We start from the raw sequence: 27344 nt of genomic DNA, 5'->3' as shown, positions 1-27344 counted from the left end.
AACTCAGTGACGTAAATAAACATTCCAAATAATTCAGGGACTTAAATAGAAGCTTTCAAATTATTCAGTGATTTAAACTAAAATATTCAAACAATCTAATGACCAAAACGTAAACTTATTAATAATTTACTAAACTTAAATGTAATTTACCCTTATCATAATGTATAATGTTTTGATACAACATTATTTATGTGCATTACGTATTTTTCATTTTCGTTAAATAAATTGCCAAAAACATAATTAAAACTAGAAACTAAATTAGGCATGCATGCATTTTCAAAGAAGTTAATCATGAGTGATTAAGACAAATATTGTCATCGAGGATTCATAATTACTCACCATAATTATTAGGGTTAATCTGTCATCTTATAACATCACATTTTTTTTGTTGATATTTATAATTATATTTTAAAACTATGAAAAATTCGTCATTCAATTATCATGATTAAATTTTACCACCAATTTAACTTTTAAATTAAATTTAAAATTCAATATTTAATTAAAAATTATTTCAAAATAAGAAAAGTTCAAATTTATCATAAATCCCTATACTATTCATAATTTTAAAATTCAATCACTGTACTTTTATTTTTAAAATTTAATCCTCTACTTTATAAAAGTCTAATTGTTAACGCTATTAAAATTATCTTGTTAAATTCAAGCCTATTACACCGTCATTTTAAAATTTTTAAATTAAATTGCTACTAAATGAGTTTCTTTAATTTCAAATGTTACGTCAACAAATTTAATAACAACAAAAAAATTAACAATTAAACTTAAATTTTGAAATCTGAAAATAAAAGATCAAATTCCTAAAATAAAAGGATTAAATTCTAAATTTGTGAAAAGTACAGTGACTTATAGCATATTTAAAGAAAAAACATATCACACACAACTGACAAGATGCAAATCAACTTCGGTTCCCAACTGATATCCTCTGTTTCTTACGGGACAATGAACACAACAAGAGGTAAAATATCAATGACTAAGGAAAACAAAAACAAAAATGGACAAAAGAAACAGATTCCATGCCCAAATTACAAACAATGTTCACGTGACTACCTCATAATCAGGTTTTGAGGCCCTTCATTCATAAGAGTTTCTCAATATTTTCTGCTTTTCATGCTCTCAAGGTCCCTGCAAAGTCACAGCCAGTAAAATCCCAAATCCTAATTTTATTAACCTTCATTACCTTTCAAGCTTTCACCGTTGTCCATGTTATCGACTTTGATACAGTTGATATGGTTCACTGGATTACCGAATCCATTCTTGTACAGCACATCCAAATCATGAAAATACGCACATCTCTTGCTGTTTTCGTGATGCTTCTTACCACTCCCCATGGATTTTCTGAAGTATTTATTGATATTTTCCCATTTCTCTTTACACTTCTTTGCGCTTCGGGAGTAACCCATATTATACATCCCAGCCGATATCTCGTCCCATATGGAGCACTTAGAGCCCGTGATGTGGAACTTGTGTTCCAAAGTGCTTCGAAGCATTACCAGCGCTTGTACTTCTGCATCTGGCCATCTCCTATTATTTGGATCACAGCTGACACCGCCTTCATGATTTTCGGCCCCGTTAGCTTGCATCATCCCTTCTTGCCATCTATTCGTTGGACCAATTGGATTAACCGTGTCCTTTTGAATATGATCTTCACTTGCATCTTTAAACCCATTTTCCTCCATGCATGACATTGTCGATATGGGTATTTCAATTTCATGGCCTAAAGCGTTTTGGATAAAGGAAATGAGAGCTATGCTACGAGACATCTCTTGTGCTCTTGCTTCCTCGTCTCTTTTTACCCTTTCCATCTCTTGCCGTTTCCATGCTTCTTCTCTAATCAGTCTCTCCTTTTCCCTCTTCTCAATCATCTCCATTAATTGCTTATGCATCTGCTCCTGCTTATCCATCACTTTCATCACCAATTTTTCCAAGAAAAGTTTGATCTTTTTCCTGCTTTTTCGCTTCCTCTTCTTTAAAGGTTCGTTCCCAGTTGCTGACAGATCATCATCACTATCCGAAGATGAGCTACTGAAACAAGGAAAATATCACAATACATTCGATTGGATTACTGGTTACAGACACGAATTTGCTGAAATAAGCTTCAGACCATATGGCATGTCGATACAATAAACTCGATCAACTTTTCACGGTATAAGTATAATGGAAGCCCCTGTACTAGGAGTCAAATTTCGTTTTGCCGCCTCTACTAAAAAAATAGGTAAATTAGTCATTGTACATTAGATCAAAGAGCAAATTGATCATTTTTATTAAAAATTTTATCCATTTGTACTGTTAAAAACTGACATGGTTGACAGAATAACCCGACAATGACTAGTGGCATGTCACATGTACCTCATGCTAACAGATATGAACCAATTTTTAATAGTAGAAATGAATGAATTTTTTAACAGAAAGACCAGTTTGCTCTTTGATCTAATGCACATAGAGTCATTTGTCCATTTTTTGAGTAGAGGGGACAAAATTCAATCCAACTTTTACTACAAGGGCCTCCATGGTATTGTTAGCACTTTTCACCTTTTATAAAGTATTATTATGTCTTCACACACAATTTCGAAATGCACATTCAAAAAGTCGAACAAGAATGCCATGCGGAACTATGAAAAGCAGGAATTGACAAAAATAGCAAGTAATGACAAATCAATTAATCAGCCTGTAAAGTTAGCCATACTACTTTCGAAGACAAGAGGACTCACTCCCATTTTATTTTCACCCGAATTCGGCAAAACCCCAATAAACTCTTACCTCCATTAGAAAACTAGGAAGTTGAACACAACGGGACTCATTGTACATAAAACATAAATTTGATGATGCTTTGTATTGTACATCCCTTTCTCCCATGTGATCTACTAAAAAATAAATGCCATAAACACTGACATGGCCGTCCGATCTACTAAAATGGAAGAAAGGAAAGGAAGAGATGAAAAAAGTTTTGCTAATAAATTCACTTAGGGCACATCACCTTTTAGGTTTAACAAATAATAATGTTCTTTAAAATGCAAAAAGTTCAAGTTGGCAACATTTTTCATCATTCCCACTGAAATAGGCAAAGATATTATACATTGGAAAATCCAAAGAAATATCAACATTTCAACAAATTAGCTTACACTAGTTATTGTCCAAGGTATTATTTATAGACTAAATGCTCAAACTAGGTCCTAAATCTTTAAGGGATGCTCACGTAAGAGCCAAACCTTTTAAAACAATCGGTAAAAGTACCCTGGAGGCCCCTATACTAGAAGTTGGATTGCCTTTTGCCTCTTCTACTTAAAATATGGGCAAATTAGTCCCTGTATGTTAAATTAAAGAGCAAACCAGTTCTGTTAAAAAATCCATCCATTTCTACTGTTAATCTAATGTACAAGGACTAAATTGCTTATCTTTTAATAAAGGGAGCAAAATGCAATATGATTCCATGGTACTTTTATCTAAAATGGTCATACAAGAGTTAAACATATATGAAAGTGCTTAAATGAAAGCCAAACCTTTTAAAATGGTAAAATAAAGGCTAAACATTCTCGAAAGTGCTCAAATAAGGCTTTTCAAATGCTGTATATCATGTTCCAGATTATGTTTTATTTTTTCTCTCTTCTTTTCAAGTATCATTTGATTCAACTATAATGTGTTCTATTCTAAACCCGTAAGCATTCCCGTAATTTTTACTACAAACTAGATCGAAATGCGTGAAAAGCCTTTGTTTGAACCCCTATATGAGCAACCTTTGGACTCTCATTTTAGCATTTAGCTTTATTTATACTTTTGTTCCAAACATTTGCATAAAAAAGAAAACAGGCTTTACCATGAAAAAGATGTACCGACATAAACAAGAAAGTACTCAAAAACTCAAATTAAAGGATATTAAAAGAACCCAACCTAACATTTACTTAAGGCAGCCATTACTATTTGCTCAAATGAACTTAACCAAGATGCACCAAATTACTAGTTTTTTTGGGGGAAATTTTAACATTTCAACTTCAAATTTCAAAAAAAAAAAAGAAAAAAAGAAGAAAGATCTACCTAATCTAATCTAATAAGGGGTGGAAGTATATTAATATATTAGTATAGTTTATTGAATAAATATCTGTTCTGAGATGATAAGGAACATACATACACACGAATAAAGTAGATAGATTTTAACCAATATAAGGTTATGTAGTGGAAGGAGTAATAAACATACATACGTACCCAGAAGGCTCTCCTCTCTGCTCCGAGCTAGGCGGTCCTTCTACTCCGCTGCCGCCTCCGCCGACAGTAGCCGTCACGTCACCAACTTCAGCTTTAATAGGAGGTGTCAAGTAGTCAAAGGAACTTCCATTTATCGCGCACACCTCATCACCGACAAGTTCAACCGCCTCAGCAAACTCCGAGTGATCCTCCGCTTGTGAGCTCGCCGGTGACCTCCCGTTGTACCTAATCGGACGCAGCTTTCGCGGTGGCAGAGTAGGTCGATGATCACTCATCATCAAGTCCTCCGCCGGTTCCATAATCGCCGTTAAATCAGGAAATGGCGTCACGTGTTGAGGGAAAGCTTCCCGGCCGCCGGTGAAAAGCTCCATTTCACTCTTTACACGGTAAAAAACCCAACAGAAATTACTACCGGTAAATTATAACTACTACTGCTAATAATTCGAATAAATTATTACTCCCACTTAAAAAAAAAATCAAAAATGGGGCGGCGGTGGCGTGAGGGTTTAGGTTTGGAACTTGGGTGAAAATGTGAAATAGTAAATAGAAGTAAAAAAAAAGGGCAAAGCTAGAGCCTGCAAAAATTACGGCTTTGACCTATCGTTTGAAGATAATTACGGTTTTATTCTATTGCCACGTGTCATCCGCTTAGATCTTTCATTCCCCTTCCTTTTCCAAAAAAAAAAAATAAAATATGCTTATATAAGTAACAGTAATTTTTTTATATTTGAAATTTAGTTTTTATAATTTTATTTTAAAAATTTTTAATTTTTTAATTTTTAAAATTTTAAAATTTAAGTCCAATTAACATGATTAAGATTATTTTGATAATTTTAAGTTTATTACAATAAGAGGAAAAGTCATAATTTTTTTATGAGAGTCGAGATGAAATTATATATTTTATGAGAGATAAAATGCAATTCACCCTTATATTAAATTATATATTTATAGTTTTCAAAAGATTAAATCAAAATTTTAGCAGTTTTTAAAAGTCAAACTATAATTTCATCATATATTAACTTAAGATTTTATAAACTTTGGGGACTAAAGCAAAATTTTCAATTTTAAGGGCTTGCCATGCTCCTTCGTCCTTGATTAGAATTGTTACTTTTAATTACATTTCTAACAAGTGAGTATTTTATTTCATTTCAAAATAATACACCAACAAATTTATCAAGTATTGACAATTAAACGTAAATTTTAAAATCTGAAAAATAAATAGACTAAATTATAAGAAATAAATATATAAAGACTAAATCCTAAATTTTGAAGAGTATAAAGACTTATGATATATTTTAACCATTAAAAACATGAAATTTCATATACGGGTTGAGTTTTTACATGGATAATACAAAAAATTTGCTATAATGGGACATGCTTTAAATTATTTACGTAAATAGTATGATTTCTACAGTAAACTTAGTTGTTACCAATTTATCAAGCAGCACCGATCTCAAAAATAGCCCATCATAAGACACTCATTTTAGATAAAACAAAAAAAAAATATTTTTTAAGTGATGTCGCCAAATTGTTAAGTGATACTAGCTCTAAATGTTATATTTTTTTGTGGTTTTGAAGATTAGAAAATATTGAATAAATACAAAAAAAATTTTAAGTTGGGTTGCTTAACAGGTTGGCGATATCGGTTTAATTTTTTTTAAGAAAAAAACTGGTATAATGTGTAAGGGTGTGTGTCGGCTTCATTTTTATTCTATTTTTTTATTTTTATTTTGAACCGGTCGTTAATTAAGCAAAATAACTTTAATTTTTTATTTTTATAATTTTTCGATATTGTATAATATTTAAAGAAAATATAAATGATTTTTGATGTAGTCTAACAAAATGGCAGAAGCACCTTAAAAATATTATTTTTTTCCTAATTGGGCGGCTTTTCGAGCTGTTGCCGCCTAACACATTAACCAGACCTAAGTTTAGTTTTTTATTCATGTAAAAGACCCACAGCGGATTCCATTACATCAGTTGTGTCGTCCCTGTGGTTCCTTTTAGGTGGTTTTTAATTTTAAGTTTATAAACGATAGCTGCCCACCTCATTGCCGGCGCCATGTGTGGCTTAGCCATGGCCATTTCACAAATCACCCAATCTGAAACCAAAATAAAACGCTATTAAAATAATATTTATTTGATTGTTTTATATTACTAAAATGCCAGCTTATAGCCCGTAATAATTGAATCAAAAAACATGTTGAGAAGACCCGCAGCATTGCTAAGCTTTTCAATCACAGCCAGAAATCTTTGGTCTTTATTGGGATTCCGATTTGCCCCAAAGTTGGCCTCTTGTACGACACTTCAACTGTCTTCATCTTCAACTGGTATGTATCTAAAATGAAAAAAGCTTCATCAAGTTTTAAACTTTTTTTTATGTGAGTACAGAAAAAAAGGTTATAAATTCTGGGTTTGAAATCAATTAGATTTTTTAATGTTTATGTTTGATTTTGTGGCAGCTAGCTATAGAACCAGAACCAGATTCAGGGCCATGTCAACATCAGTGAATTCAACGCCCGTAAATGAAAAAGATGAACAAGTATTTCAAGATTTTAAATTACTTAATGCAGTCGATGATAGATATGGAGGAGTAATTGTTGAAGTGAGAGAAGCTATGGATTCTGCCCTCTTTGGTTCAGTGCTTAGAGCTTCAATAGCACAGTGGCGACACCAGGTTTTCTTTATTACCCTCTTATTGTTTCTAAGCCAGGAATTTGAAAAGCTTGGGGGGCCGAAGTTTAAAAAAATGTTTAAATTTTGATTAAATTAATTGTTTTAGAACTATAAAGCACTAACAGTGATAATATATCACTGAGCTAAGGGGCCATGGCCACTGCCTGTCCCCTCTAGCTACACCCTTGGCAACAGCCCACCGCTCGCACAAAATTTCTAGATACTGTTATATTACTGTTTGGTGAAGGGAAACTACGGGTTTGGTGGTCAATGGCGGTTTCACTCGACGGGCTTGTGTTGAGAAAATCCCTCTTTTATATCATAAGGGGTGGTTTATATAGCTCCAAAGTCCAAAGTCCTATGGGACAAGTGTGGGGCATTTTGGGCCACGTGTAGATAACGTTTTGTCCACGTGTCTGTAGTCATGTAGCACTTTGGCGAGGCCTTCTGTGCGTGATGGTTGACCTGGCAATGTCTTCCAAGCATGATAGAGACGTACAACACTTCTTTTTCATTGCTAGTGTCTTTACATTGGGCCTTTCCTTCATCATTCTTAGTAGGTTAACTTTGGATTCTATAATGAAATTAAGATACTTGAGTTGTTAGCACCTCCTGTTTTACATTTTGATATTTGGTTTCTACAAAATCACTCCTGGTTTAACAGCGGTAAGAACATGTCTTGCAGGGTAAAAAGGGTGTGTGGATCAAATTGCCTATTCAGCATGTCAATCTTGTTGAAGCTGCTGTCAAGGTGATTTTTTTCATCCTTTACAACCAAATCGAGCTGATTTCTCGAAAGCCCTTGTGAATGCTAACTTGATAGCTGCCACTTTTATTATTCTTTTTCATTCGTCTGTCGTATATCTTACGTTACTGCTGTATTGCTGCACAGGAAGGATTTTGGTTTCACCATGCTGAGCCAAATTACTTGATGCTTTGTTATTGGATTCCTGAAGGTACACATACTCTTCCTGCAAATGCTTCACACCGGATAGGCATCGGTGCATTTGTCATGAACGAAAAGAGAGAGGTAAATTCCCCAATTCCATGCAGCTTGCCATTTATTTATGGCTTCGATCGGTATCCAGTTCGCATAAAATATTTCATTTATCACTAGAATGAGAAATCTCCTACAATTTGACAGTTTTTATTGCACAATACTTTTTAATGCCAGGGATCTTCATTTATGCTTCACTATGTATACCCATACATTGTGCATTTTCTTCATTTGAGGACGTTCATAGTTCCTCGACTCATTTAGCAGTTTTTAGCTTTTCTCCGCTTCGTATACTGCACCACCTCGCAGTTGTGACCTAACGATTTAACCCTTGGTTGAATATACACAATTTTAGATGTGAATCATATATGGATAAATACGATACCCCTTGTTCTTTCATGTTGAAGATGGTTTCATATATGCTCAAATCAGCCTGCAACTTTTCAGTGTATAATCCATGTTGAAGCGAGTGGAAAAAAGGCACACCGAGACTCTCTTTGACACGTCGAGTTCCTAAAGAACTTGTGGCTGCAGTCCCTCCCCCGTTCTGTACTATCCAATATCCATCATCATCTTCAGTATTTAACTAATTTTAACACTGCAACTGCTGCTAATAATTTCTCGAATGCTCACTCACTCACTCGTTCACTTTTACATCTCACTTGCTGATACTTGCTTATCCATGCCGCTGCTGGACTTGAAACATGGTTATAATTTTCAACTTTCTGGGTTTTCATATCTCGATCATAGGTTTTAGTGGTTCAAGAGAGCACTGGACGGTTTCGAGGTACGGGTGTGTGGAAGTTCCCTACAGGAGTTGTGAATGAGGTATGTGTGTCGGGATTCTATATATAATACAATGGCATGTATTTTCCCTTCTTGAACTATTTTATCTCCAGGGAGAAGATATCTGCGCAGCTGCGGTTCGAGAAGTCAAAGAAGAGACAGCAGTGAGTAACAATTTTTCGATATACACACATATATGACAAGATGGTGAATCATGTTTGTTAATGATTCTGAGGATCTTCGGTCGTTTTTTGACTCAGGTTGATACCAAATTTATCGAAATACTGGCATTCAGGTATGTAATCTGTTTAAGCATAACTACTTAAAATGAAAACACAAGCATGTATCTTACGGTTCTAAGTTTAAGGTTTAGGGTTTATCGACCTTTCTAAATCATACTTGGGCATGACGTGAAAACACAATCATCTTTCATGCGTGTTATAACAATCTTAAGGAGTACAATATGTAGGATGCATTTCTTTAATGGGTTTTTTATCATGAACCGAAAACCCGACTCCTTCAACTATTTGCAGACAAAGTCACAAAGCATTCTTCGATAAGTCGGATATATTCTTCCTATGCCTGCTCGAGCCACTTTCTTCAGAAGTTCAGAAGCAGGAAACCGAGTTAGAGGCAGCCAAGGTAAATTCACAGCCACTTTCTTTTTATAGTTACAAGGATGTGTCATTTCGCAACAACATCAGAAAACTATCGACGCAGTTCGGAATCAGTCTGCATTCGATGAAACCTTTCATGGTTAATTCTATGTTTTCTGCAGTGGATGCCATTTGAAGAATACGAGGCGCAGCCATTCGTCCAGAAACACGAACTCTTGAAATACATTGTTGATATATGCTTGGCAAAGAAAGATAGAAACTATTCCGGGTTTTCTCCGGTGCCTACCACATCGGTATTCTCAGACGAAAAGAACTACATGTACTTCAACACTACTGACCTCAATGGGCAGTAAATCCTGGATTATGGCGCCTAACATTATACATGGGGCAAGGATTCAACTTCTAAAATTCATAAATAAATTCTTTTGATTTATACAAATGATGCTACCTGTTGCACAACATTGAATAAAATGAATGATTCATTCAAAGTTTAGATTTGAATATCCTTGTCTTCTCTAATTATATTGAATTTGATCGAAATTTAAGCATATTACACAGCAGAGGTGGTCGAGTCCATGTTGGCCGGTGGGGCGCTGGTTTTTAGTTGTATATTTTTATGGGAGCTAAAATGCAATTTTACCATTTTAATAGTTTATCTTCATAATTTTTTAAAAGCCAAAATGTAATTTTACAAGTACAAAAATGCACATTTTCATTTTCTGGCACCACCCCTGGACGAGGGTGAGCCTCTTGGTTGCCATCACTTTGGACCACCATGAGCTCGTTGCACCGTTAGTCTCTCTAGCTTTTAAATTTCAAATTTTAGGTTCAACTATTAACATTGTTAAATTTATCGATAAGACATTTTGAAATAAAAATACTCACTTAAAATATTTTAATCATTTTCCTATATTTGTTTCTAGAAAATAAATTCCGTCCATCTCAATATTTTTACAAGTCAACCTAAATTTTCTATTTTCCTGGTAGAAGAACATTTTCAAAAGCTTCTTGTATTTCTAAATAGGAGCGAAACCGAATAATTTTTAGGGGCGAATGAAATTTTAATTTTTATAATCTAAATCTTTATCATTTTAAAGGATTAAATCAATTTTTTAATTTTAAGAAATTAAAGTGTAATTTTATATTTACTAATTTAAAATTTAAAAAATTTAAATGACTTAAATAACAATTTTTCATTTTAGGGCCCATTCTCCTCTGTTTCTAAACCCAAAAGAAAACCAATTATTGCTTCTTCCTTTTTTTATGCATTATCAATTTTATGTAATTTGATTTTTTTTCCAAACCATTTGCCTTTCTTTCATTTTTATATTATTATAATAAAAATCATTTTAAATAAATTTTATTTATTAATTTTATTAATAAATAATCAAACTTCGTTGTCTAGATCAATTATGAAAATTTCTCGAAAATAATTTTTGAAAAAATAATTTTAAAAAATATTTTACACTGGAAAAATAATATAAATGAAAAAAATACATAAAATGAACCATGTTGCTACTGCGTTTCAATCAATCCATTAGAATAAATAAATAAATATTAATAGCAAAATAAATTGGCAATACATTCGCTTTACTCTTTCCATCAAATTAAATAAATATTAATGGCAAAATAAAGTTGCGATGCTGTTTTTCTTTTCTTAATTTGATTTTTTAATATAAATAAAATTTCGAGCATCCTTAATTTATAAATAAATTTATTTATGAATTATTTATTTGTTTTATTTATTTACAATATAGATTTTAATATTTATATTTTATTATTTTATATCTAAATAATAATAAATATATTTATTGGTGTTTGTTTATTGTTGAACATGTGTGAGTATTATAGTTGACAACCATAATGTTTAATATTTGTAAACATGTTGAATATGTTTCATTTAATTTAAATGAATAACTACAAACATACATAATTTTAAATAAAATAAATAATAATATTTTTAAAATTAAATAGATGAATATATATACAAAGGTTAAATCGTTTAAGCTCAGATTCGAGTTAACATCCATCTCGAAATAAATTACAATGTAAAACTCAATACAAATATGGAACAAATAAATAAAAATAGTTAATTGTATCGATATTCTCAAATTTTAATAAAATAGAACATTGCCGCATTACCTTTAAAAGTAAAAAACTAAAACTATAAAAATAAAATAGTGAAAGATAAAATTTCGTAAAAGCTTCGAAAACCTCGAAATTATAATTAATTTGCTCTTTGATCTCACGTACAATAACTATTTTACCAATTTTTTAAATAAATATGTCAAACTGTAGTCTGATTTCTAGTACAGGGCCTTCACAATCCTTGTATCATTTATACATTATCTTAAAATATTAGAAACATAATTAAAGTTGTATTATGGATATATAAGGGTAAAAATACTATGGAGGCTCTTGTATTAGGAGTAAGATTGCATCTTACCACTTTTCTCAAGAAATGGATAATTTCATCCCTGTACGTTAAATAGAAAAGCAAGTTGGTCATTTTGTTAAAAACTTCATTCATTTCTATTGTTCAAAAATGGTCCATATGTGTCATAATGAAGTACAATTGCACACCACGCGTAACTTTCTGGTTATCATGTTAGTCATACCAGTTTTAAACAGTAGAAATAAATGAATTTTTAACAGAAAGTACCGGTTTGCTAATTGGTTAAACGTACAAGGACTAACTCATAATACAAGAGCCTCCATGATACTTTTATCAAAAAAAGTTATTGGTTAAATTATAAGTCAGAAAATAAATTTATACATCATCTTTGTTCTTTTTGACACTTCAACACACTCGAACCTATATCCTCCTGCATTGATAACACTACCTATACCAATCAAACTGAGACTCAATCATAAATATTCTAAAAGCATAATTAAATTACAATGAAAAGAGTAATGTAATAGAAAATAGAAAATAGGACAACCAATCTTTCTCTAATGCAGATAATATGTCAGGTTACCAACTCCATCTCCTGTTTTATACACTTCACCTTACCCTCTTTTTTCACGATTTCGCAATTCCCTAAATTCCCACTTATATATATATATATAATACATTAGCAATCCCCTAAGTAAGAGCTAATGTGGCAACTAATTTGTGACAAACCTATTTAATTAATTAAAAAATACTCTTTCTTTAGGTATCCCGATATATTCATCTGTACGAGCCCAGTAATTAATTTTTCGTATTCTATAAGCCTATTAAAGGGGTAGATGTTGATCACGAGTTTTAAAACTGCTTTATATCAAAGATAAAGATCGAACCCTCGATCATTAGTTAAGATAAGAAAGACCGTTACCATCTCACTTAACTCTCGTGGTTTAAAAAAAATCTCTATGCTTGAAATAGCAAAAAAGAAAAAAAAATGTAGATAGGTGATTGTTGGGGCAGGCTTGAATATTATGAACTTGTTCTTCCCGCCCAAGTCTCCTTTTTATAAAAATAATTTAGTTATATATATATATATATATATATATATAATCATTCTCTATGAAATTTATATAAAATTTTGATATAAATATAATATCAATTTAGAGTTTTTTTATATACGAATAAATGTGATTATATTTCGAATCGATCATCCTCTTTGTGTGTCTCTAATCTATATATAAAATATGTGTATATATATTGATTAAATTAAAAGGTTGGATAAAGGCTTTTAAAAAATCTATATTATAGGTCAAATTATGGTTTCGTCCTTATATTATATTTAAATTCAGTTTTAATCCTTCTACTTCAATGTGGTATAATTTGATCCTTCTATTTTTATAATATTATTAATTAGTTCAAACAGTTAAACACCATTAATTATTCCAATTTAAAATTATGATCACTCCCAACATGAAATTAAAAGTAAAAGATTATGTAAGCATGATAGTTGAAATATTAAGTTTCAGGGACCTAATCAAAATTTTAAAAAATTTAGGAACGGGATTTAATTAAAAATGAGAATGCTTTAAACTTTCAAAACTTTTGGAGGCTTAATTAGAAATTATAAAAATTATAGGGAGCTAGTTAAAATTTTCAAAAATTTTCCAAAACGTTAAGGAAACCAAGGCCCCCATTGGCTCCAACAATGTTCCGCTCCTAGTCAGCGAAAAAAGGATTAAATCTCAAATATGAACATGAGAAAAGGACCAAAAGCATAATTTGACCTATATTATGTGATAGGAGTAGGCAACCAACCAACAGTTAAACTTCCTTCCGGCCTATACCAACTTTACAGTTGATCTGCCTTTTTTTAAGAAGAAGAAGAAAAAAAAAAAAGGGTTCCAAATCCAATATCTACGTCTCTCATTTTGACCCACATTTTGTCTTATTTTACCAAAACCACCCTTCTAATTTATCCATTTTATAATCATTGGTAATATGCAGCCAACATTTTTCATCAAAAAACGTTTAATAAATATTCCATAATAAAAAATTTAATTATTTGGAGAGTCTAATTTTTTAATATTCCCGAATGCAATTTTATTGTGTTTAATATTTACACCATTTGACCATCCCCCTTCTTGTTTGTACTTTGTAGGTCAACAAATAAGGGCAGTGTCGTAAAAAAGGAAAAGAAAAATTGTACGAAATATAAAGGTCAAATTCTTCTATTAGACTTTATATTTTGCATAAGTTGTTGATTTAGTACCTATACTTTAATTTGATCAATTTTAGTCATTTGCTTTTTGAATTGGCCCATGTTTGTCAACCATAGTATGGCATTGAATTTAATAGCTGTCAATTTTTTCAGGACTAAAATTTTAAAATTCTAAAAGTACAGGGACTGAGAATGACCAAATTAAAGTACAAGGACTAAATCCATAATTTATGCATAGTGCAGGTACTAATAGAATAATTTAACCTAATATAAAACGGCGGCATATTTGGCGCTCTCTCTTTCTATTAATCTGTCATTTGGCCCTGAGCTGAAACACTCGATAGTTTTTTTAAAAACAAAGGTATATGCAGATCAAAATTCAGAGTAAAAGTTCGACGATGAGCAGCTTTTGCTCGGCGATGGCAATGACGATGACGATCGTCTTCTTCTTCTTGTTCCTTCAGCAAACTCCATTAATGGCGGTGGCGGCGAAACTCGAAGAAGATCATTTCATCATTAAGAATAAGCCAACGCTGTACGAGTTTTCAAGCAGAGATGAGATGGTGCATTTGGCAGGATACGGCGAAGAGAAGCTCTCGACCGTTCTCGTCACCGGAACTGTTCTTTGTGAAGCTTGCCACCAACGCCGCCGCCGCGATCCACAACCTGAACTTCGTTCATGGCCTATATCAGGTATTTTCCATTCCGCCATTTCATATATATATATCATTTATTCTTCATCGTGATTCTCTGGTTTTGATTATCTTGATGCTTGATTTTGTTGTTTGTTGAAAGATATTTAGCGTAGATTAATTCCAAAATCCCAAATCCTTCGTAAATTAATCAATAATATGTTGAATCATGGAATCTTCGTTTCTTTCTAAAACTTCATTTTTGTTTGTTTGTATAAACTTAGGATTGCTATATTGCTCCAACACCCTTTGAGTCACCCAATAAAAGTATATATCTTCATTTCCTTAGGTTTCATTCCCTAGGATTTTCGATTTTTTATATTAATATTTTATTTTGAAATTTCTGTCTAAAATTAATTATAGTTACTCTACAGCTCATAAAAAAGCTCTCGAATCTACGTCTCCTACATTGGTAATAATGTTCATTAAAGTCAAATTTAGGCTGGCACGGGCCTCGACTCCCTAAAATATAAAATTACTATTTAGGCCCTTTAGAAAATTTTAAAATTTCAAATTAATAAAAATAAAATTATTTTTGGTCCCCCTAAAATTACAAAAATTTGATCTAATCTTTTAAAAATTATAAAGATATAGACTATTAAAAATTAAAATTTCATTTCAACCCCTAAAAAGATTTTCTGATTTCGCCCTTAATGCCCATGCCAATAGAATTAAGACTCAACCTGCTTATATTTAAAAAAACAAGATTTATTTTATATCTTTATTGACACCATTAATGATTTTCACCATATATGTTTGTTGAGTTGAAAATTATTTCCTTATGATTGCATGTGTTGTGATTTTTAAATGAGAAAATTTAAAATTAAAAAAACACACACTAAATTTAGGGTTGCCTTGGACCTAAAACAAAGAAACGTTGATAGTCACATAAAAGAGTTGTTTAAGACGTTGCTTTGTATGTATCATACAAAACTTGCGATTAAAGAAATTTGGACGTCATCGGGTGACAAGTCGCCACAATATTGTTGCAAAATGAAGCAATATGAAATTGAACATTTATCCTTTTTTTTATTTATTTATAAATTATTTATTTATTGGATGTCATCTCAGGTTTAATTACGATAAATATATACTTTAACGTAAAGAAAGTGAAAAATAAAATTTTAATTAATATTTATTGGATTAAATAGTAAAGGGCAATCATTATTTTCTAAATTCATGAAGATATAAACCTCTGGGGTCCACAGAAAATGCAATGTCACTGTTAGGCATAATTGCATTAGTCCCTTTAATTTAAATTAATTAATGAGGACTAAAATGCATCACACATTTATTGCATGTATTCATTTCTAAAAGAAAAAAAAGTATGGGACAATTTAATTGTATTAATTAGTCCATAAATAATCAAATTGGTATTGATAATAATATACCGTTATTATTTTTCTTGTCTGTGATCAATTATTTGTCAAAGCTCTTACTTTAATTTAAGGTAAAATTATAATTTTAGTCCTTTTGTTATGTAAAATGTTAATTGTAATTTATGTACATTAATTTGCTATAATTTAGTTTTCCTATATTTATAATGTTATTAGTTAATCGAAACATTGTTAAGTATTCTCACTAAGGTGCTATCAGCAATTTAATAAGAATAATTAACGGTATTAACAATTTATAGGATAGGACTAAATTATAAACTGTAGCATAGTAAAGAGATCAAAACCATAATTTAACCATCAAAGATAATAAAATTATAGATATATGATCCGTTGTCACCTTTATACACAGGGGCTTTGGTGTCTGTTAAATGTGAAACTCCTTGTAAGACCAAATCAGGTACAACACCAGCTACAACCGATGAATACGGAGATTTCATGATCGATCTTCCATCCCACCTTCACGGAGTTGCCGATTTGCAAAAGATATGTACCGTTAAAGTCATTGGAATACCGAAAGAGTCGATGTGCCGACCGGCGTTCGTGAAGAAACACGAGCACCTGAGACTTTCATCGGTCGGGAACGGAATTCGTACCTACACGGCTGGAAGGATTCGGTTCCAAGACATCATGTCTAAACCTTCAAAATCATGCATCACAAGGGCTACCAATACCAATAAACAAATAGCGTCTTGATTGGGATATGATGTGTGTATGTGTGGATGTATATGACAATTTTATGGGCTCATTTAGATGGCGCTTCAGTCACATTATTGAGTTTACAAGCTGCATTTAATCATCTCCCTCCATTACATATGTAACAATATATATACATATATACATTGCCATGTATATAACAATGTTTTGTATTGTATCTTGCTTTTGAGCCAAGAGAACCAAATACACTTGCATGTTTTAAACTATTTATTTTCAGGGGTTAAATTGAAAATAACCCAAAACATGATAAACACTCAATGCTTAAAATGGATTTAACATTGGAGTGTTTTTATATTTATTTATTTATTTATTTGTCTTTTAAGGTATTTCTATATTTTGTTTTGTTTAATATAGACTTTGATATATATATTTAATATTTTTTATTTCTTTTTAGAATTTGTGGCCAAAGCATTTATTAGGGCAAACACAAAGGTCAACAGCGACTTTCACCCTTAAAAATGGTAGATTTGTCATTTAGTATCTTAAGATTTCATGAAATCGTATATTACTATAATAGTAACATTGTACTTTGCCCACCAAAATTTATGGTTCGTCTTTAGCCCCTCCTAACTTCTAAAGCAATTTAATTGCTTCACCCTTGAACATTATATCAAGGGTTAATATACTTGTTGATGCATGATATCAACGAGGACGGAGGAGAGAGGTGGTGTCAAGGAAGGCCGGTTCACTCATTCTAGGACCAAATGCCGGAAAAGTAAATGGACTCAATATAAATGCATAATGTATTAAGGTTTTGAGTGGAAAAAAGTACGGGTATTTATAGGTAAATAAGAGTTCATATCCAATTATTCCTCTCAATGGGCTTTGAGTGGCCCAAAAAAGGGCCCAACTTAATCCCAATTGAGGTAGGGATATAACAATAATCTCCTAATCGAGAGGTAGGTTATAAAGTAACTATACTTCTAGACCATCCGTAAGTTTCCCTAGCAGGTGATAGCTGTCATAGATAAAATAATGGTTGTCGATTTGGAATATACGTGGGCTGTATATTTAAAATTTTAAAATTTTAGTTTTTATTTCCATTATAAAAAAATAAATTAGATTTCTTTTTCAAGATGTTGATTGTCAAATTTAACTAAAATATAAAAATTAAATTTAAAAAATAAACATTAAATTTGATCTTATGTAAATTTTAAAATTCAAATTGAGCCAACCAAAATTTTAAAATTCAAATTGAGCCAACCAAAATCCTTTCGAATCTTTCATTTAGGAGAAGAAGCAATAAACCGAAGCATTGTACCAAAATAAGAATGGCTGTTGAAAATGTATAAATTAGCACTGAATTGCTGCTATGACTAGGAAAGGCAACAAATATAATTCAATGCTTTGTTTTATGATGCATAAATGGGGCTTTTCTCCTATGTCATCAGATACGGCTCATGGGGGCTATTCGGGTAGGCCATCTACGTGTTTGATGTATTGTCCCAGAGAGAATTTTCAACCTCATAACATATTAACCTGTAGTAATTTGTAGTACGGGTACCACGCTTGAGCTCGTATAATTGCTTGTCTATTGATGGACCACTTCGTGAAATGGGGCGGCCATTTTGCCGCTTCCTCATTAACGCTGATAGGTCCTTTTCCTATTGGCAGTTGGAGGTGCTCGTGAGCTGAGCAACTAGTCTGACTTGGTTGGCCTGGATACACCAATTATGGATCGAGTTATTTGTTTAATTTTTAAGGTTAACGCGAAGTTTTGAAAATGTTTTGACAAAAATATTAAATTCAAAAAATAAGTTTGGATAAAAAAATTAAGTTCATTTAAAATATAGGTTAAGCTCGGGCTTGAACGTTCAAAACTTGAACTCGATCGACCCTTTCTTTTTTTAATTTGTAATGTTTTATATTATGTAATTTATAAAATGTAAAAAATAAATCTACTGCAATGCAAACATTAAAAAAAGTTAATATGATTATATATAAAATTTCAATAAATAAAAATATTAAATTAAAAATAGTATAAATGTATTCCTTATTTTTTTCAAAAAAAAATGTGGGTGGATTTAAAATAGGCTTGGGTTGGTCATTTGCAAATATAGATAGACTTGTGCAAAATTTTAGACTCATATTTCTGGTGGGTCAACTTTAGACGAATATAAAGTGTGTTCATATCATATTTAAACTCAACCCAAATCCAATCCGGCCTGGCCATGAACACCTTTAGACATTACCCAAATAAAGACCTACCACTTGCTCCCTCGAAGGCTCGAACTGAGTGGATTTTATAGGTTAATATCCCTTGGCCATCAGACCAAATACTTGAGTTCTGCATTTTAATTTGTGTTCTTATTATATTTAATATAAATAATGAATGTACCTAAGAGGACCCTATATTATAGAGACTTAATTAAGTTAATCTCGCTAATGGGTTAAATCAAACAAGGCGAAATTACTATTTATTGTTTAACGAAGTTAATATTTTAAAATTTTACAATTTTATAAATAAAACTTTTGTTTAAAATTAAATCAGAATCAAAAATAAATAAATTTAAATACATTTTATATAGTAAATATTAACTCGAGAAATCCAAAACATTGTTTATTCCAATGAAATTGTTTATTATGAAAAAGGAAAGTTAATATTGTAAAAAATGAAGTGAAGTGAAAGGTTAGTTTTATATATAGAAACAATTGAGTTCCTTCAATGTCACGAGGAAACCTATAAAATGTCTAATTATTTATTAATTCCATATTTAGACAAGCATTTATCAGCCTTTTATTTTCTAGAAAAAATAAAATCTTAATCAATACAATCAATTATTTATTAAACAATTTATGCAAACATTAAATAATAAATAGGATAAACTGTCAACATAGTCACTTTTGTTTAGTTCGAGTTATATTTTAGTCACTTATGTTATCGTATTGTAACATTTTAGTCATTGAGCCGTTAATTGTCGTTAACGATGTAACTGTAAGCTGACGTGGCACGTTGAATCATCCTTTCAAATAAAAATTTTAAGTTAATTTATATAATCAATCCCCATATTTTTTTCGTTTTGAGCGATTTAATTTTGTCTTTTATGTTTTTTAACTTTTTTTTTCTCATTATCTTCTGCTTCTCTCTCTGTTTTCCTCACTTATCCATTTCTTTTAATGTAGTTTTTCTATGTTTTTATCTGCTAAAACTAGTCCCTATACTATTTTTTAACAAATTAATTTTTTCGAGTGAGGCGAGCTTGTTGACTAATTTTAACAAATGAAAAACATAGAAAAATTACGTTAAAATAAATGAAGAAAGGATGAAAACAAAGGGAGAAGCAGAAGAGAATGGGAAAAAAAAGGAAAATTAAAAGAGCATAAAAGAAAAATATTAAATTGGTCAAAAAGAAAAAAAAAACATAGGGACTAATTGTAGAATTTAACCTAAAATTTGCGTTTGAAATGATGGTTTAACGTGTCACGTTAGCTTACCGTTACACCGTTAATGACAATTAACGGCTCAGTGACTAAAATGTAACATTTCAAACATAAGTGACTAAAATATAACCTGAGCTAAACAAAAGTGACTATTTTGATAGTTTACCCTAATAAATATTTGTTGATTGAGTCACTAGCATGGGTATATGGGTTCGAGTGCGCTAAAACACATTATGTTCTTATTTATGGGTCAGGGATGAGCTATGAGTAATTTTAAACATTATGTCAAAAAGAACAGATATAATTATGACCTATGAAAGATAAAAATTATGTAATAAATATATTTTAAATGAATATTTGATTGAAATGATAAATTAAATGTTTATATATATATATATATATATATATTTTGCTCTTCAATGTTACCAAAAAAAAAAAGCATTCCATTTAAATTTTTTGCTTCTTTTAGCACTTGAACTTTGCATTGTTTGTTAAATTACCTCAAAATGGATAAAAAAATTTAATAAATGTTTGTTAGCTTTGCTGACATGGCATACACAAAAATTGTTATGTGTATAATACATTAGCAATTAATTAATTAGGGTTTGTGTTGTGTTGAAGTGTACAAATATTAAGTTTGATCTTGCGACACTTTACTAGGGGCGTAAATAAACCAGATTCAAACAAACAAAGCTTTATTCTTGTTCGTTTGTTTATTTTTGAAGTTGTTTATATTCTCTTCGTGTTCGATTAAATTTTTAACACAATGTTCGAACTCGGTTCATTTATTGTTTGATATATTCAGGCTCGATTTATTTTACTTCATTTATATATTCGCGAATGTTAAGTGAACATGTCCACAAACAATAAACCAACATAAACAACAAAATAAACTAACTAACTAACTAACTAAGCTTAAATATAAAAATAGAGGAAAAATACTATTTAAGTATCATTCATAGAAAAATATTTTGTTTAAATTAATGAGTCTATAAACGAGTTAATAAGCAAACTTGTTATTGAACATAAATAAACCGAACACATCTCTATTCAAACTCACTGTTTAATAGATGAACAAAATTATTTGTTCATACTCGTTATTTAGCTTAATAAACGAATATTATACTGAACAATATTGAAATATGTTAGTTTCCATCCCGCCATTTATCCTTTTATAATTTATACGTGAAAATATTTATTTTTAAATATTAAAAATAATTATTTACTGTATAATATATGTAATAATTAAATTTTGAATATTTATTTTAAGGGTTAAATCACAATTTGAGATTTAAGCTTGAATTTTTTTTTACATTGGATTCTGATTTTTTTTTTTTTTGGGTCCAAATTAATTGTCAATGGTTTCCACATTGAGTGAGGTCTATCTAGGCAACTATTCCTAAATTAGAGCTTGAATTTTTTTTCCAAGTTAGTCTCTAAATTTGACAATTATTCTCATATTTTGGGCTTAAATTTGTCAATTATTTTCATATTGGGGCTTGAATTTTAAGTTTTCGAGGACTAACTTGGACAAAAGAAAAGTTCAAGCCTCAACACGAGAACAATTGCTAAGTTCAAGGCCTAACTTCGATAAAAAAAATTCAAACTCTAATAGAAGAAAAGTTATTAAGCTCAGGCTTTAAAAATAATTTAACCCTTATTTTAGCAATTGTAAATAATTATTTTTAAAAAATCAGACAAGACTTTTATTTATAAAATATTTTAATATTTTTTAATTTAAGTAAAAAAGAAGAAGATATTATATAAAGCAGAGCTCAAAAGTGAAGGAGGAAAGGGTAAGCCAGGCATTAGACATTAAAGCTTTGGGCGATAGAAATCAGAGACAGAACAGGGTGAAAAAAGGGCTCATGTTATTGCCCTAATCTCAACCCCCGAAAAAACCAAATAAAAAACCAAACCAAAACTGAGAAACAAAAGACTTTGTCAAATGATGACGTGACCATCATCCATTCATCCCCCATTCCAGATCCCCACTACTTCATCACCACTCCTAACTCATCGCTCAATTTTCTTCTTCTTCTTCTTCTTTTCAATTTTTTTTACAAAATTCTCCCAATTCTACATCTGGGTTTTTGTTTTTGAAAGATGGGTATGGGTATCTATTATAATGGGGGAATCATGAGTCAATTTTGAGATTCTGTGAGTGGTGGGAATTTGGGTTTTTTTTTTCTCTGCTTAGTTTATATAAATTTTTTTAGAAGTGATAAATTGATCATCAATAAAGAAACAATAATTAATAGTTTAATACTAATAATTAAAAAAAAATGGGGAATGTGAATGGAAGAGAAGATGGGAGTAATAGCCCATCAGGGATTGAAGAAGAAGAAACAAGGGCTAACAGTGCTCTTGAAGCTATGGCGGCACCTATGGGTCACTCACCTCCTCACAGTCCCACATCAACACATTCTCCTCTCATGTTTACTCCTCAGGTACTCAATTACTTTTATTTTCTTACGTTTTTCTGCTTGGGATTTTTATTTCGTGGAATATGATTTGATTTTCTTGCATGGGAATCTGGTTTCGAATGCATAATATCAAGATAAAAGAATGATTATGAAAGTGAATTTTTAATTAGTAGTTCATTTGTTTATTGGTTCATAGCTACTAGCAAAACTGTTTTTCCCAATTAATGCTAAGTATCTGTAAATTTTCAATAAATATTGTGAGTTTCTATTTAAAAGTTAAAACAATGTAAAGAAAAAGAAAACTTATAAATGGATCAATGTGTTGTAAATTTAGAGGCTTCAAGATTTTCTTGTAAGTAATGAATCAAAGCTCTTACATTGTAGAATGAGTTTGATTTTGATTCATCATTTTCGCTAAACTTGAGTATTAAACTTAGAGGTTTAAAAATTTTCATGTAAATAATGAATCAAAGCTCTTACATTGTAGAATGAGTTTGATTTTGATTCATCATTTTCGCTTAAACTTGAATATTTAACTTAGAGGTTTCAAGATTTTCATGTAAACAAGGAATCAAAGCTCTTACATTGTAGAATGAGTTTGATTTTGATTCATCATTTTCTCTTAAACTTGAGTATTTAACTTAGAGGTTTCAAGATTTTTATGTAAATAATGAATCAAAGCTCTTACATTGTAGCAGGAGTTTGTTTTTGATCTGTAATTTTCGCATAAACTCGAGTATTTAACTTAGTGGTTGGTGCCTAATTCAATGAAATTAAAGTTCGCACAATTTGCAAAAAATTATAGTTTAGAAACTATTTTGTATATAGAGTTTTCATTTTTAAGAATACATAGTTTAAATCTTGAGTTTTGGCTTTTTATGTTTCTTCAAGATTCAATGAAATTGGAAAGTCACAAATGAAAATTGGAGACTATTATGTATTAGGGATTCAAGCCTAGTTTGTATTTAATTCCTTTGATAAATTCATGTTTTTTTTTTCGTGTTGCAATTTTGGTGGAAAGTCTTAGTGTGATCCCTTTGTTTATTGGTTAGTTATAATGCTTGTTTCATTTAACTTTTGCAAGAATTTATGTGTATACAAAGGGCCTCGGGTAGAGAGGAAACTTATTATGTGGAAATTGTATGGGTTTAATGTAAATGGCCGTAAAATTTGGTCACCTGATCGAGAATGCTACTGTCTATGCTATCTATGGCAGAAAATGGTATTCATTGATGCATGACGTGTTAATTTTCCTGCTATAGCTTTAAAACTTGTGGTGCATTATGGATAAAACTAACCTAATCTATAGGTTGTCTTCAATGCAGCCTTTATGGGCAGTTTAGGCAGTTCTTAATTTTTTTTTTGTCTTCCATGTCTGTTTTACGGTCTATGTTCCAGGTTCATGGCTGCCTCTCCCAACAATGTTGTCTCCAAAGTTCAAACCTATGTTCACTCTGTATAAGTATAATGTGCCTTACCATTACACCCAACATTTCTTAACATGCAGGCAATAGGGACCTATGTGCGATTTCTTGCAATATCTGCAAATGACCAGCTTTTGTATAATTTAGCTCATAGTTTAGGGCTATGGAATGTTCAAATTTGTCTTTTTGGCGGGACGGGGGAGCTTCTTACCATGTACTACCCCTAATAGTCCTGCAAGACAAGGAATGTTCTTATTAGTCCCTCCAAATGCTTCATAGCCTTCCCACCATTTCTGCATGTAATAATCCCGCATTTCTTTGTCTCGGACTCCTTTATTCTGAGCTTCCCTTTCTATTTCTAAATCCAAAAACCCTTTTCTCCTTGTAATCCAAATCCTGCCCTAAATCTCTTTTAAGCCTAACCCCATACACGTTGCATGGCCAGATTTCTTGAATCTGTTATTTTATTAGATTTCTAGTTTCGGTCTGTTTCAGGATTTTTCTCGTTGTTCATGTGTTGTTGATTTCTCTGAAAAAGCCTACAATTTTGTCCACCGTGTCTTATTTCAACACAGGTTCCAGTTGTTCCTTTACAAAGACCTGATGAGATGCACGGATCAAGCCCATCGTGGATGCAGTCTGCAATCGGATACGAAGATGGCTGCACCGAGAAGGGAATTCCAACAATGATTACATGGGGCTATGGTGGCAAAGAAGTAGCCGTTGAGGGATCATGGGATAATTGGAAGACAAGGTTCTCGATATTCACTACTTCCCTATGTTTTTTTTATATCGAAAGAAAAATAGTTAGCTCTTTATGAACTGCGACATTTAACACGTGTTTGCTATCTTAATCAGAATCCCTTTGCAGAGATGTGGAAAAGACTTCACTATTATGAAAGTGTTACCATCGGGTGTTTACCAGTATAGGTTCATTGTCGATGGACAATGGAGGTATGCCCCTGACTTGCCATGGGCTCAAGACGGCACAGGCAATGCTAACAACATTTTGGACTTGCAGGTAAATTTATTGTCTTTATCTTGGTATGGTATTCGTAGTTTTAGGATTTCCAACTATTTGTTTTCATTGAATACGAGTGCTTTCTGTAAATATATATCTGTTCCTGTCTTCCATTCTTCTGCTTAGGAATATTCAGCTCGGAATAAATTCATTCCTTGGTGGTATTTCCTATTGATGCATTGTAACACGTACTTGTTTATCAAGCTATCATTGTCGTTACGGTTAATGTTCATGTATTGCTAAGCATCAAAGCATTTTGTTCCTTGTGTGGTCTAAAGTGCCGATTTCCACTTGGCTATAGCATCCGGTTTTCGTACTTTCTATTATATTTTGCTATATTCATTGTGAAAGTGGCAAACCGTAGATGCATGGGACTACTACTATGCATTCTTGCTTGTATTACCGTCTTTGGTTAAAGTACTTGAGAGGTCTCTGTATTACAAGGGCTAGATCTAATTAGCCTCTTTATTATTAAATGGATCAATTTAGTCCTTAAATTATTAAAAAGAATGAAATAAGTCCAAATTGTTATTGATTTAACATTTACTATATAAAAAAATGTCTTGAAATTTGTTTTTTTCAATTGCACTTCAATTTTAAACAAAAGATTTTATTTGCAAAACCATAAAAACTTTAAAAATATTAACTTTTTTAAACGGTAAATATTAACTATATTCTAATTTGGCTTTATTTTATTCTTTTTAATAGTACAAGGATTAAATTGATCCATTTGATAGTAGCGTGACTAATTTGATCAGATCCTTATAATGAAGGGACTTTTAGGTACATTTACCTACCGTCTTCTTTCTCCTTCCCTTCGTCACCTTGTGAATGATAACCCTGCAGGATTATGTTCCGGAAGATATTGAAAGTATATCTAGTTTCGAACCTCCGCTGTCCCCCGAGTCAAGTTACAGTAATTTGCCGCTTGGAGCCGAAGATTTCGCTAAGGAGCCACCACTCGTCCCTCCTCACCTACAACTTCCACTCCTTAATCTACCTGCATCTCACATGGAGATCCCGCCACCTCTGTCGAGACCAAAGCACGCAATCCTCAACCATCTGTACATTCAAAAGGGGAAAAATGGCCAACCTGTGGTGGCACTCGGTTCGACTCATCGGTTTCGAGCCAAGTATGTGACCGTGGTGCTGTACAAACCCGTGCAGCGGTAGTATTAGATTGTGTCCCGGTACGGGATCTTTGTAGTCTCGGGTGGATCACATGAATGTGGTTGATATATAGTTATCAGTATAGATGTTGTGCCGTCAACTTTAACTATATATAGCCTAGGTAGGGAGTCGCCATATGAAAACTTCTAAAGATTCTGATCTTTGTTTTTCTCCACGCTTTATATATATAAGTATTTGGTTCCCATGAAATTTATACTAATAATTCTCCTCTTAGGCCAATTTGGTTAAAGAATGAAAGTTTAAAAAGTTGGGTCAAATTATGGTTTTGATCCCTCTATTAGCTCGAACTTGGGATTTAGTCATTATTTTTTAATTTGGGTAAATTATATTACTAGTCACGGTTTTTTTTACCCAATTATGAAAAGTTACAAAGGTTTACTTAATTATTCAATTCTTTTTTCTCACCCATTTAACTTAAATTTATAGGTGTTTCCAACTTTAGGTGATTAAAAAAATAAAATTGAATAGTTGAATGATTATTTTATAACTTTTTATGCTTTGGTGACTAAAAAAAACATAGTTGAGTAAACTTTATTATAGCTTACTCTTTTAATTTAAAATATTTGGTCTCTTTTCTTTATAATATTATTAGTTAATATAAATAAACATTTAAATTTTTCTCAATTTAGTCTGAATTTTTTTTGTCCAAATCATTAGTGTTGGAATTTTGCAAATCTTCTAAGCTCTGATCCATGTGATTTGTGCCAGTTTGACATCTAGGTGATGGCAGAGTGCCATGTAATCACAAACCAAAATTGGAAAAAAAAACTTCAACAAATCTGGATAAAAAAAGTTTGAGGACTAAGTTGAAAAAAGATACTAAGTTTCAGGGACTAAATGACTTTATCCCAAATATCGCTCTTATCTATTTTGGTTAATTGTGATTAGTTGGAACGGATGATTTTAAGAAAAAATATGCAATGATATTTTATATGCATAAATATCAAAACTATACATGGATTTCGGTCCAATGTTTAATAATGTACATGAGTTTTGGTTCAATGTACAATTTTATACATGAATTTTAATTTGATTCAACTTTTTCAAACCACTAACACCATTGTCGACATAACACTGTTTTACGCTTAATATTATATATGCATAAACAATTGTACGAATCTAATATGAAAATAAATGGATATAACTATTTCTTTAAACGTGTATAATTGAATCAAAAAAAAAAGAAATTGTATGTACATATGA

At 31.4% G+C, this 27344-nt stretch overlaps 4 protein-coding genes across 5 annotated transcripts; 3 read left to right on the top strand and 1 right to left on the bottom strand.

Annotated features, from left to right (window-relative positions):
- Positions 1-885: 885 nt before the first annotated feature.
- On the bottom strand, positions 886-4583 carry LOC105772592 (trihelix transcription factor GT-2). Of its 2 annotated transcripts, none has more exons than XM_012593958.2 (2): positions 4213-4583; positions 886-2037 (listed from the first exon to the last, which is right to left on the bottom strand). In XM_012593958.2, the coding sequence occupies exons 1-2, from the start codon at positions 4581-4583 to the stop codon at positions 1179-1181; spliced, it is 1230 nt and encodes a 409-aa protein (XP_012449412.1). In that variant the 3' UTR covers positions 886-1178. The 2 variants fall into 2 exon arrangements, with proteins under 2 accessions (XP_012449412.1, XP_012449413.1); XM_012593959.2 differs by having other exon boundaries at positions 886-2034.
- Positions 4449-9789, top strand: LOC105772593 (nudix hydrolase 2). The gene is made up of 10 exons (XM_012593963.2): positions 4449-4598; positions 6382-6542; positions 6675-6889; positions 7574-7639; positions 7781-7918; positions 8636-8713; positions 8785-8835; positions 8932-8966; positions 9205-9313; positions 9450-9789. Exons 2-10 carry the CDS (start codon positions 6413-6415, stop codon positions 9639-9641), a joined length of 1014 nt encoding a protein of 337 aa, XP_012449417.1. The 5' UTR covers positions 4449-4598; positions 6382-6412; the 3' UTR covers positions 9642-9789.
- A 4417-nt stretch (positions 9790-14206) lies between these two features.
- LOC105774504 (uncharacterized) lies at positions 14207-17020 on the top strand. Its single transcript, XM_012597016.2, has 2 exons — positions 14207-14588; positions 16334-17020. The coding sequence occupies exons 1-2, from the start codon at positions 14261-14263 to the stop codon at positions 16675-16677; spliced, it is 672 nt and encodes a 223-aa protein (XP_012452470.1). The 5' UTR covers positions 14207-14260; the 3' UTR covers positions 16678-17020.
- A 4844-nt stretch (positions 17021-21864) lies between these two features.
- Positions 21865-26330, top strand: LOC105773777 (SNF1-related protein kinase regulatory subunit beta-2). Its single transcript, XM_012595890.2, has 4 exons — positions 21865-22529; positions 24505-24683; positions 24788-24950; positions 25797-26330. The coding sequence occupies exons 1-4, from the start codon at positions 22365-22367 to the stop codon at positions 26121-26123; spliced, it is 834 nt and encodes a 277-aa protein (XP_012451344.1). The 5' UTR covers positions 21865-22364; the 3' UTR covers positions 26124-26330.
- Positions 26331-27344: the final 1014 nt, after the last annotated feature.

This window comes from Gossypium raimondii, chromosome 6 (genome assembly GCF_025698545.1).
Source record: "Gossypium raimondii isolate GPD5lz chromosome 6, ASM2569854v1, whole genome shotgun sequence".
NCBI classification, from domain to species: domain Eukaryota; kingdom Viridiplantae; phylum Streptophyta; class Magnoliopsida; order Malvales; family Malvaceae; genus Gossypium; species Gossypium raimondii.
This window is presented reverse-complemented; position numbering and strand designations above follow the sequence as displayed.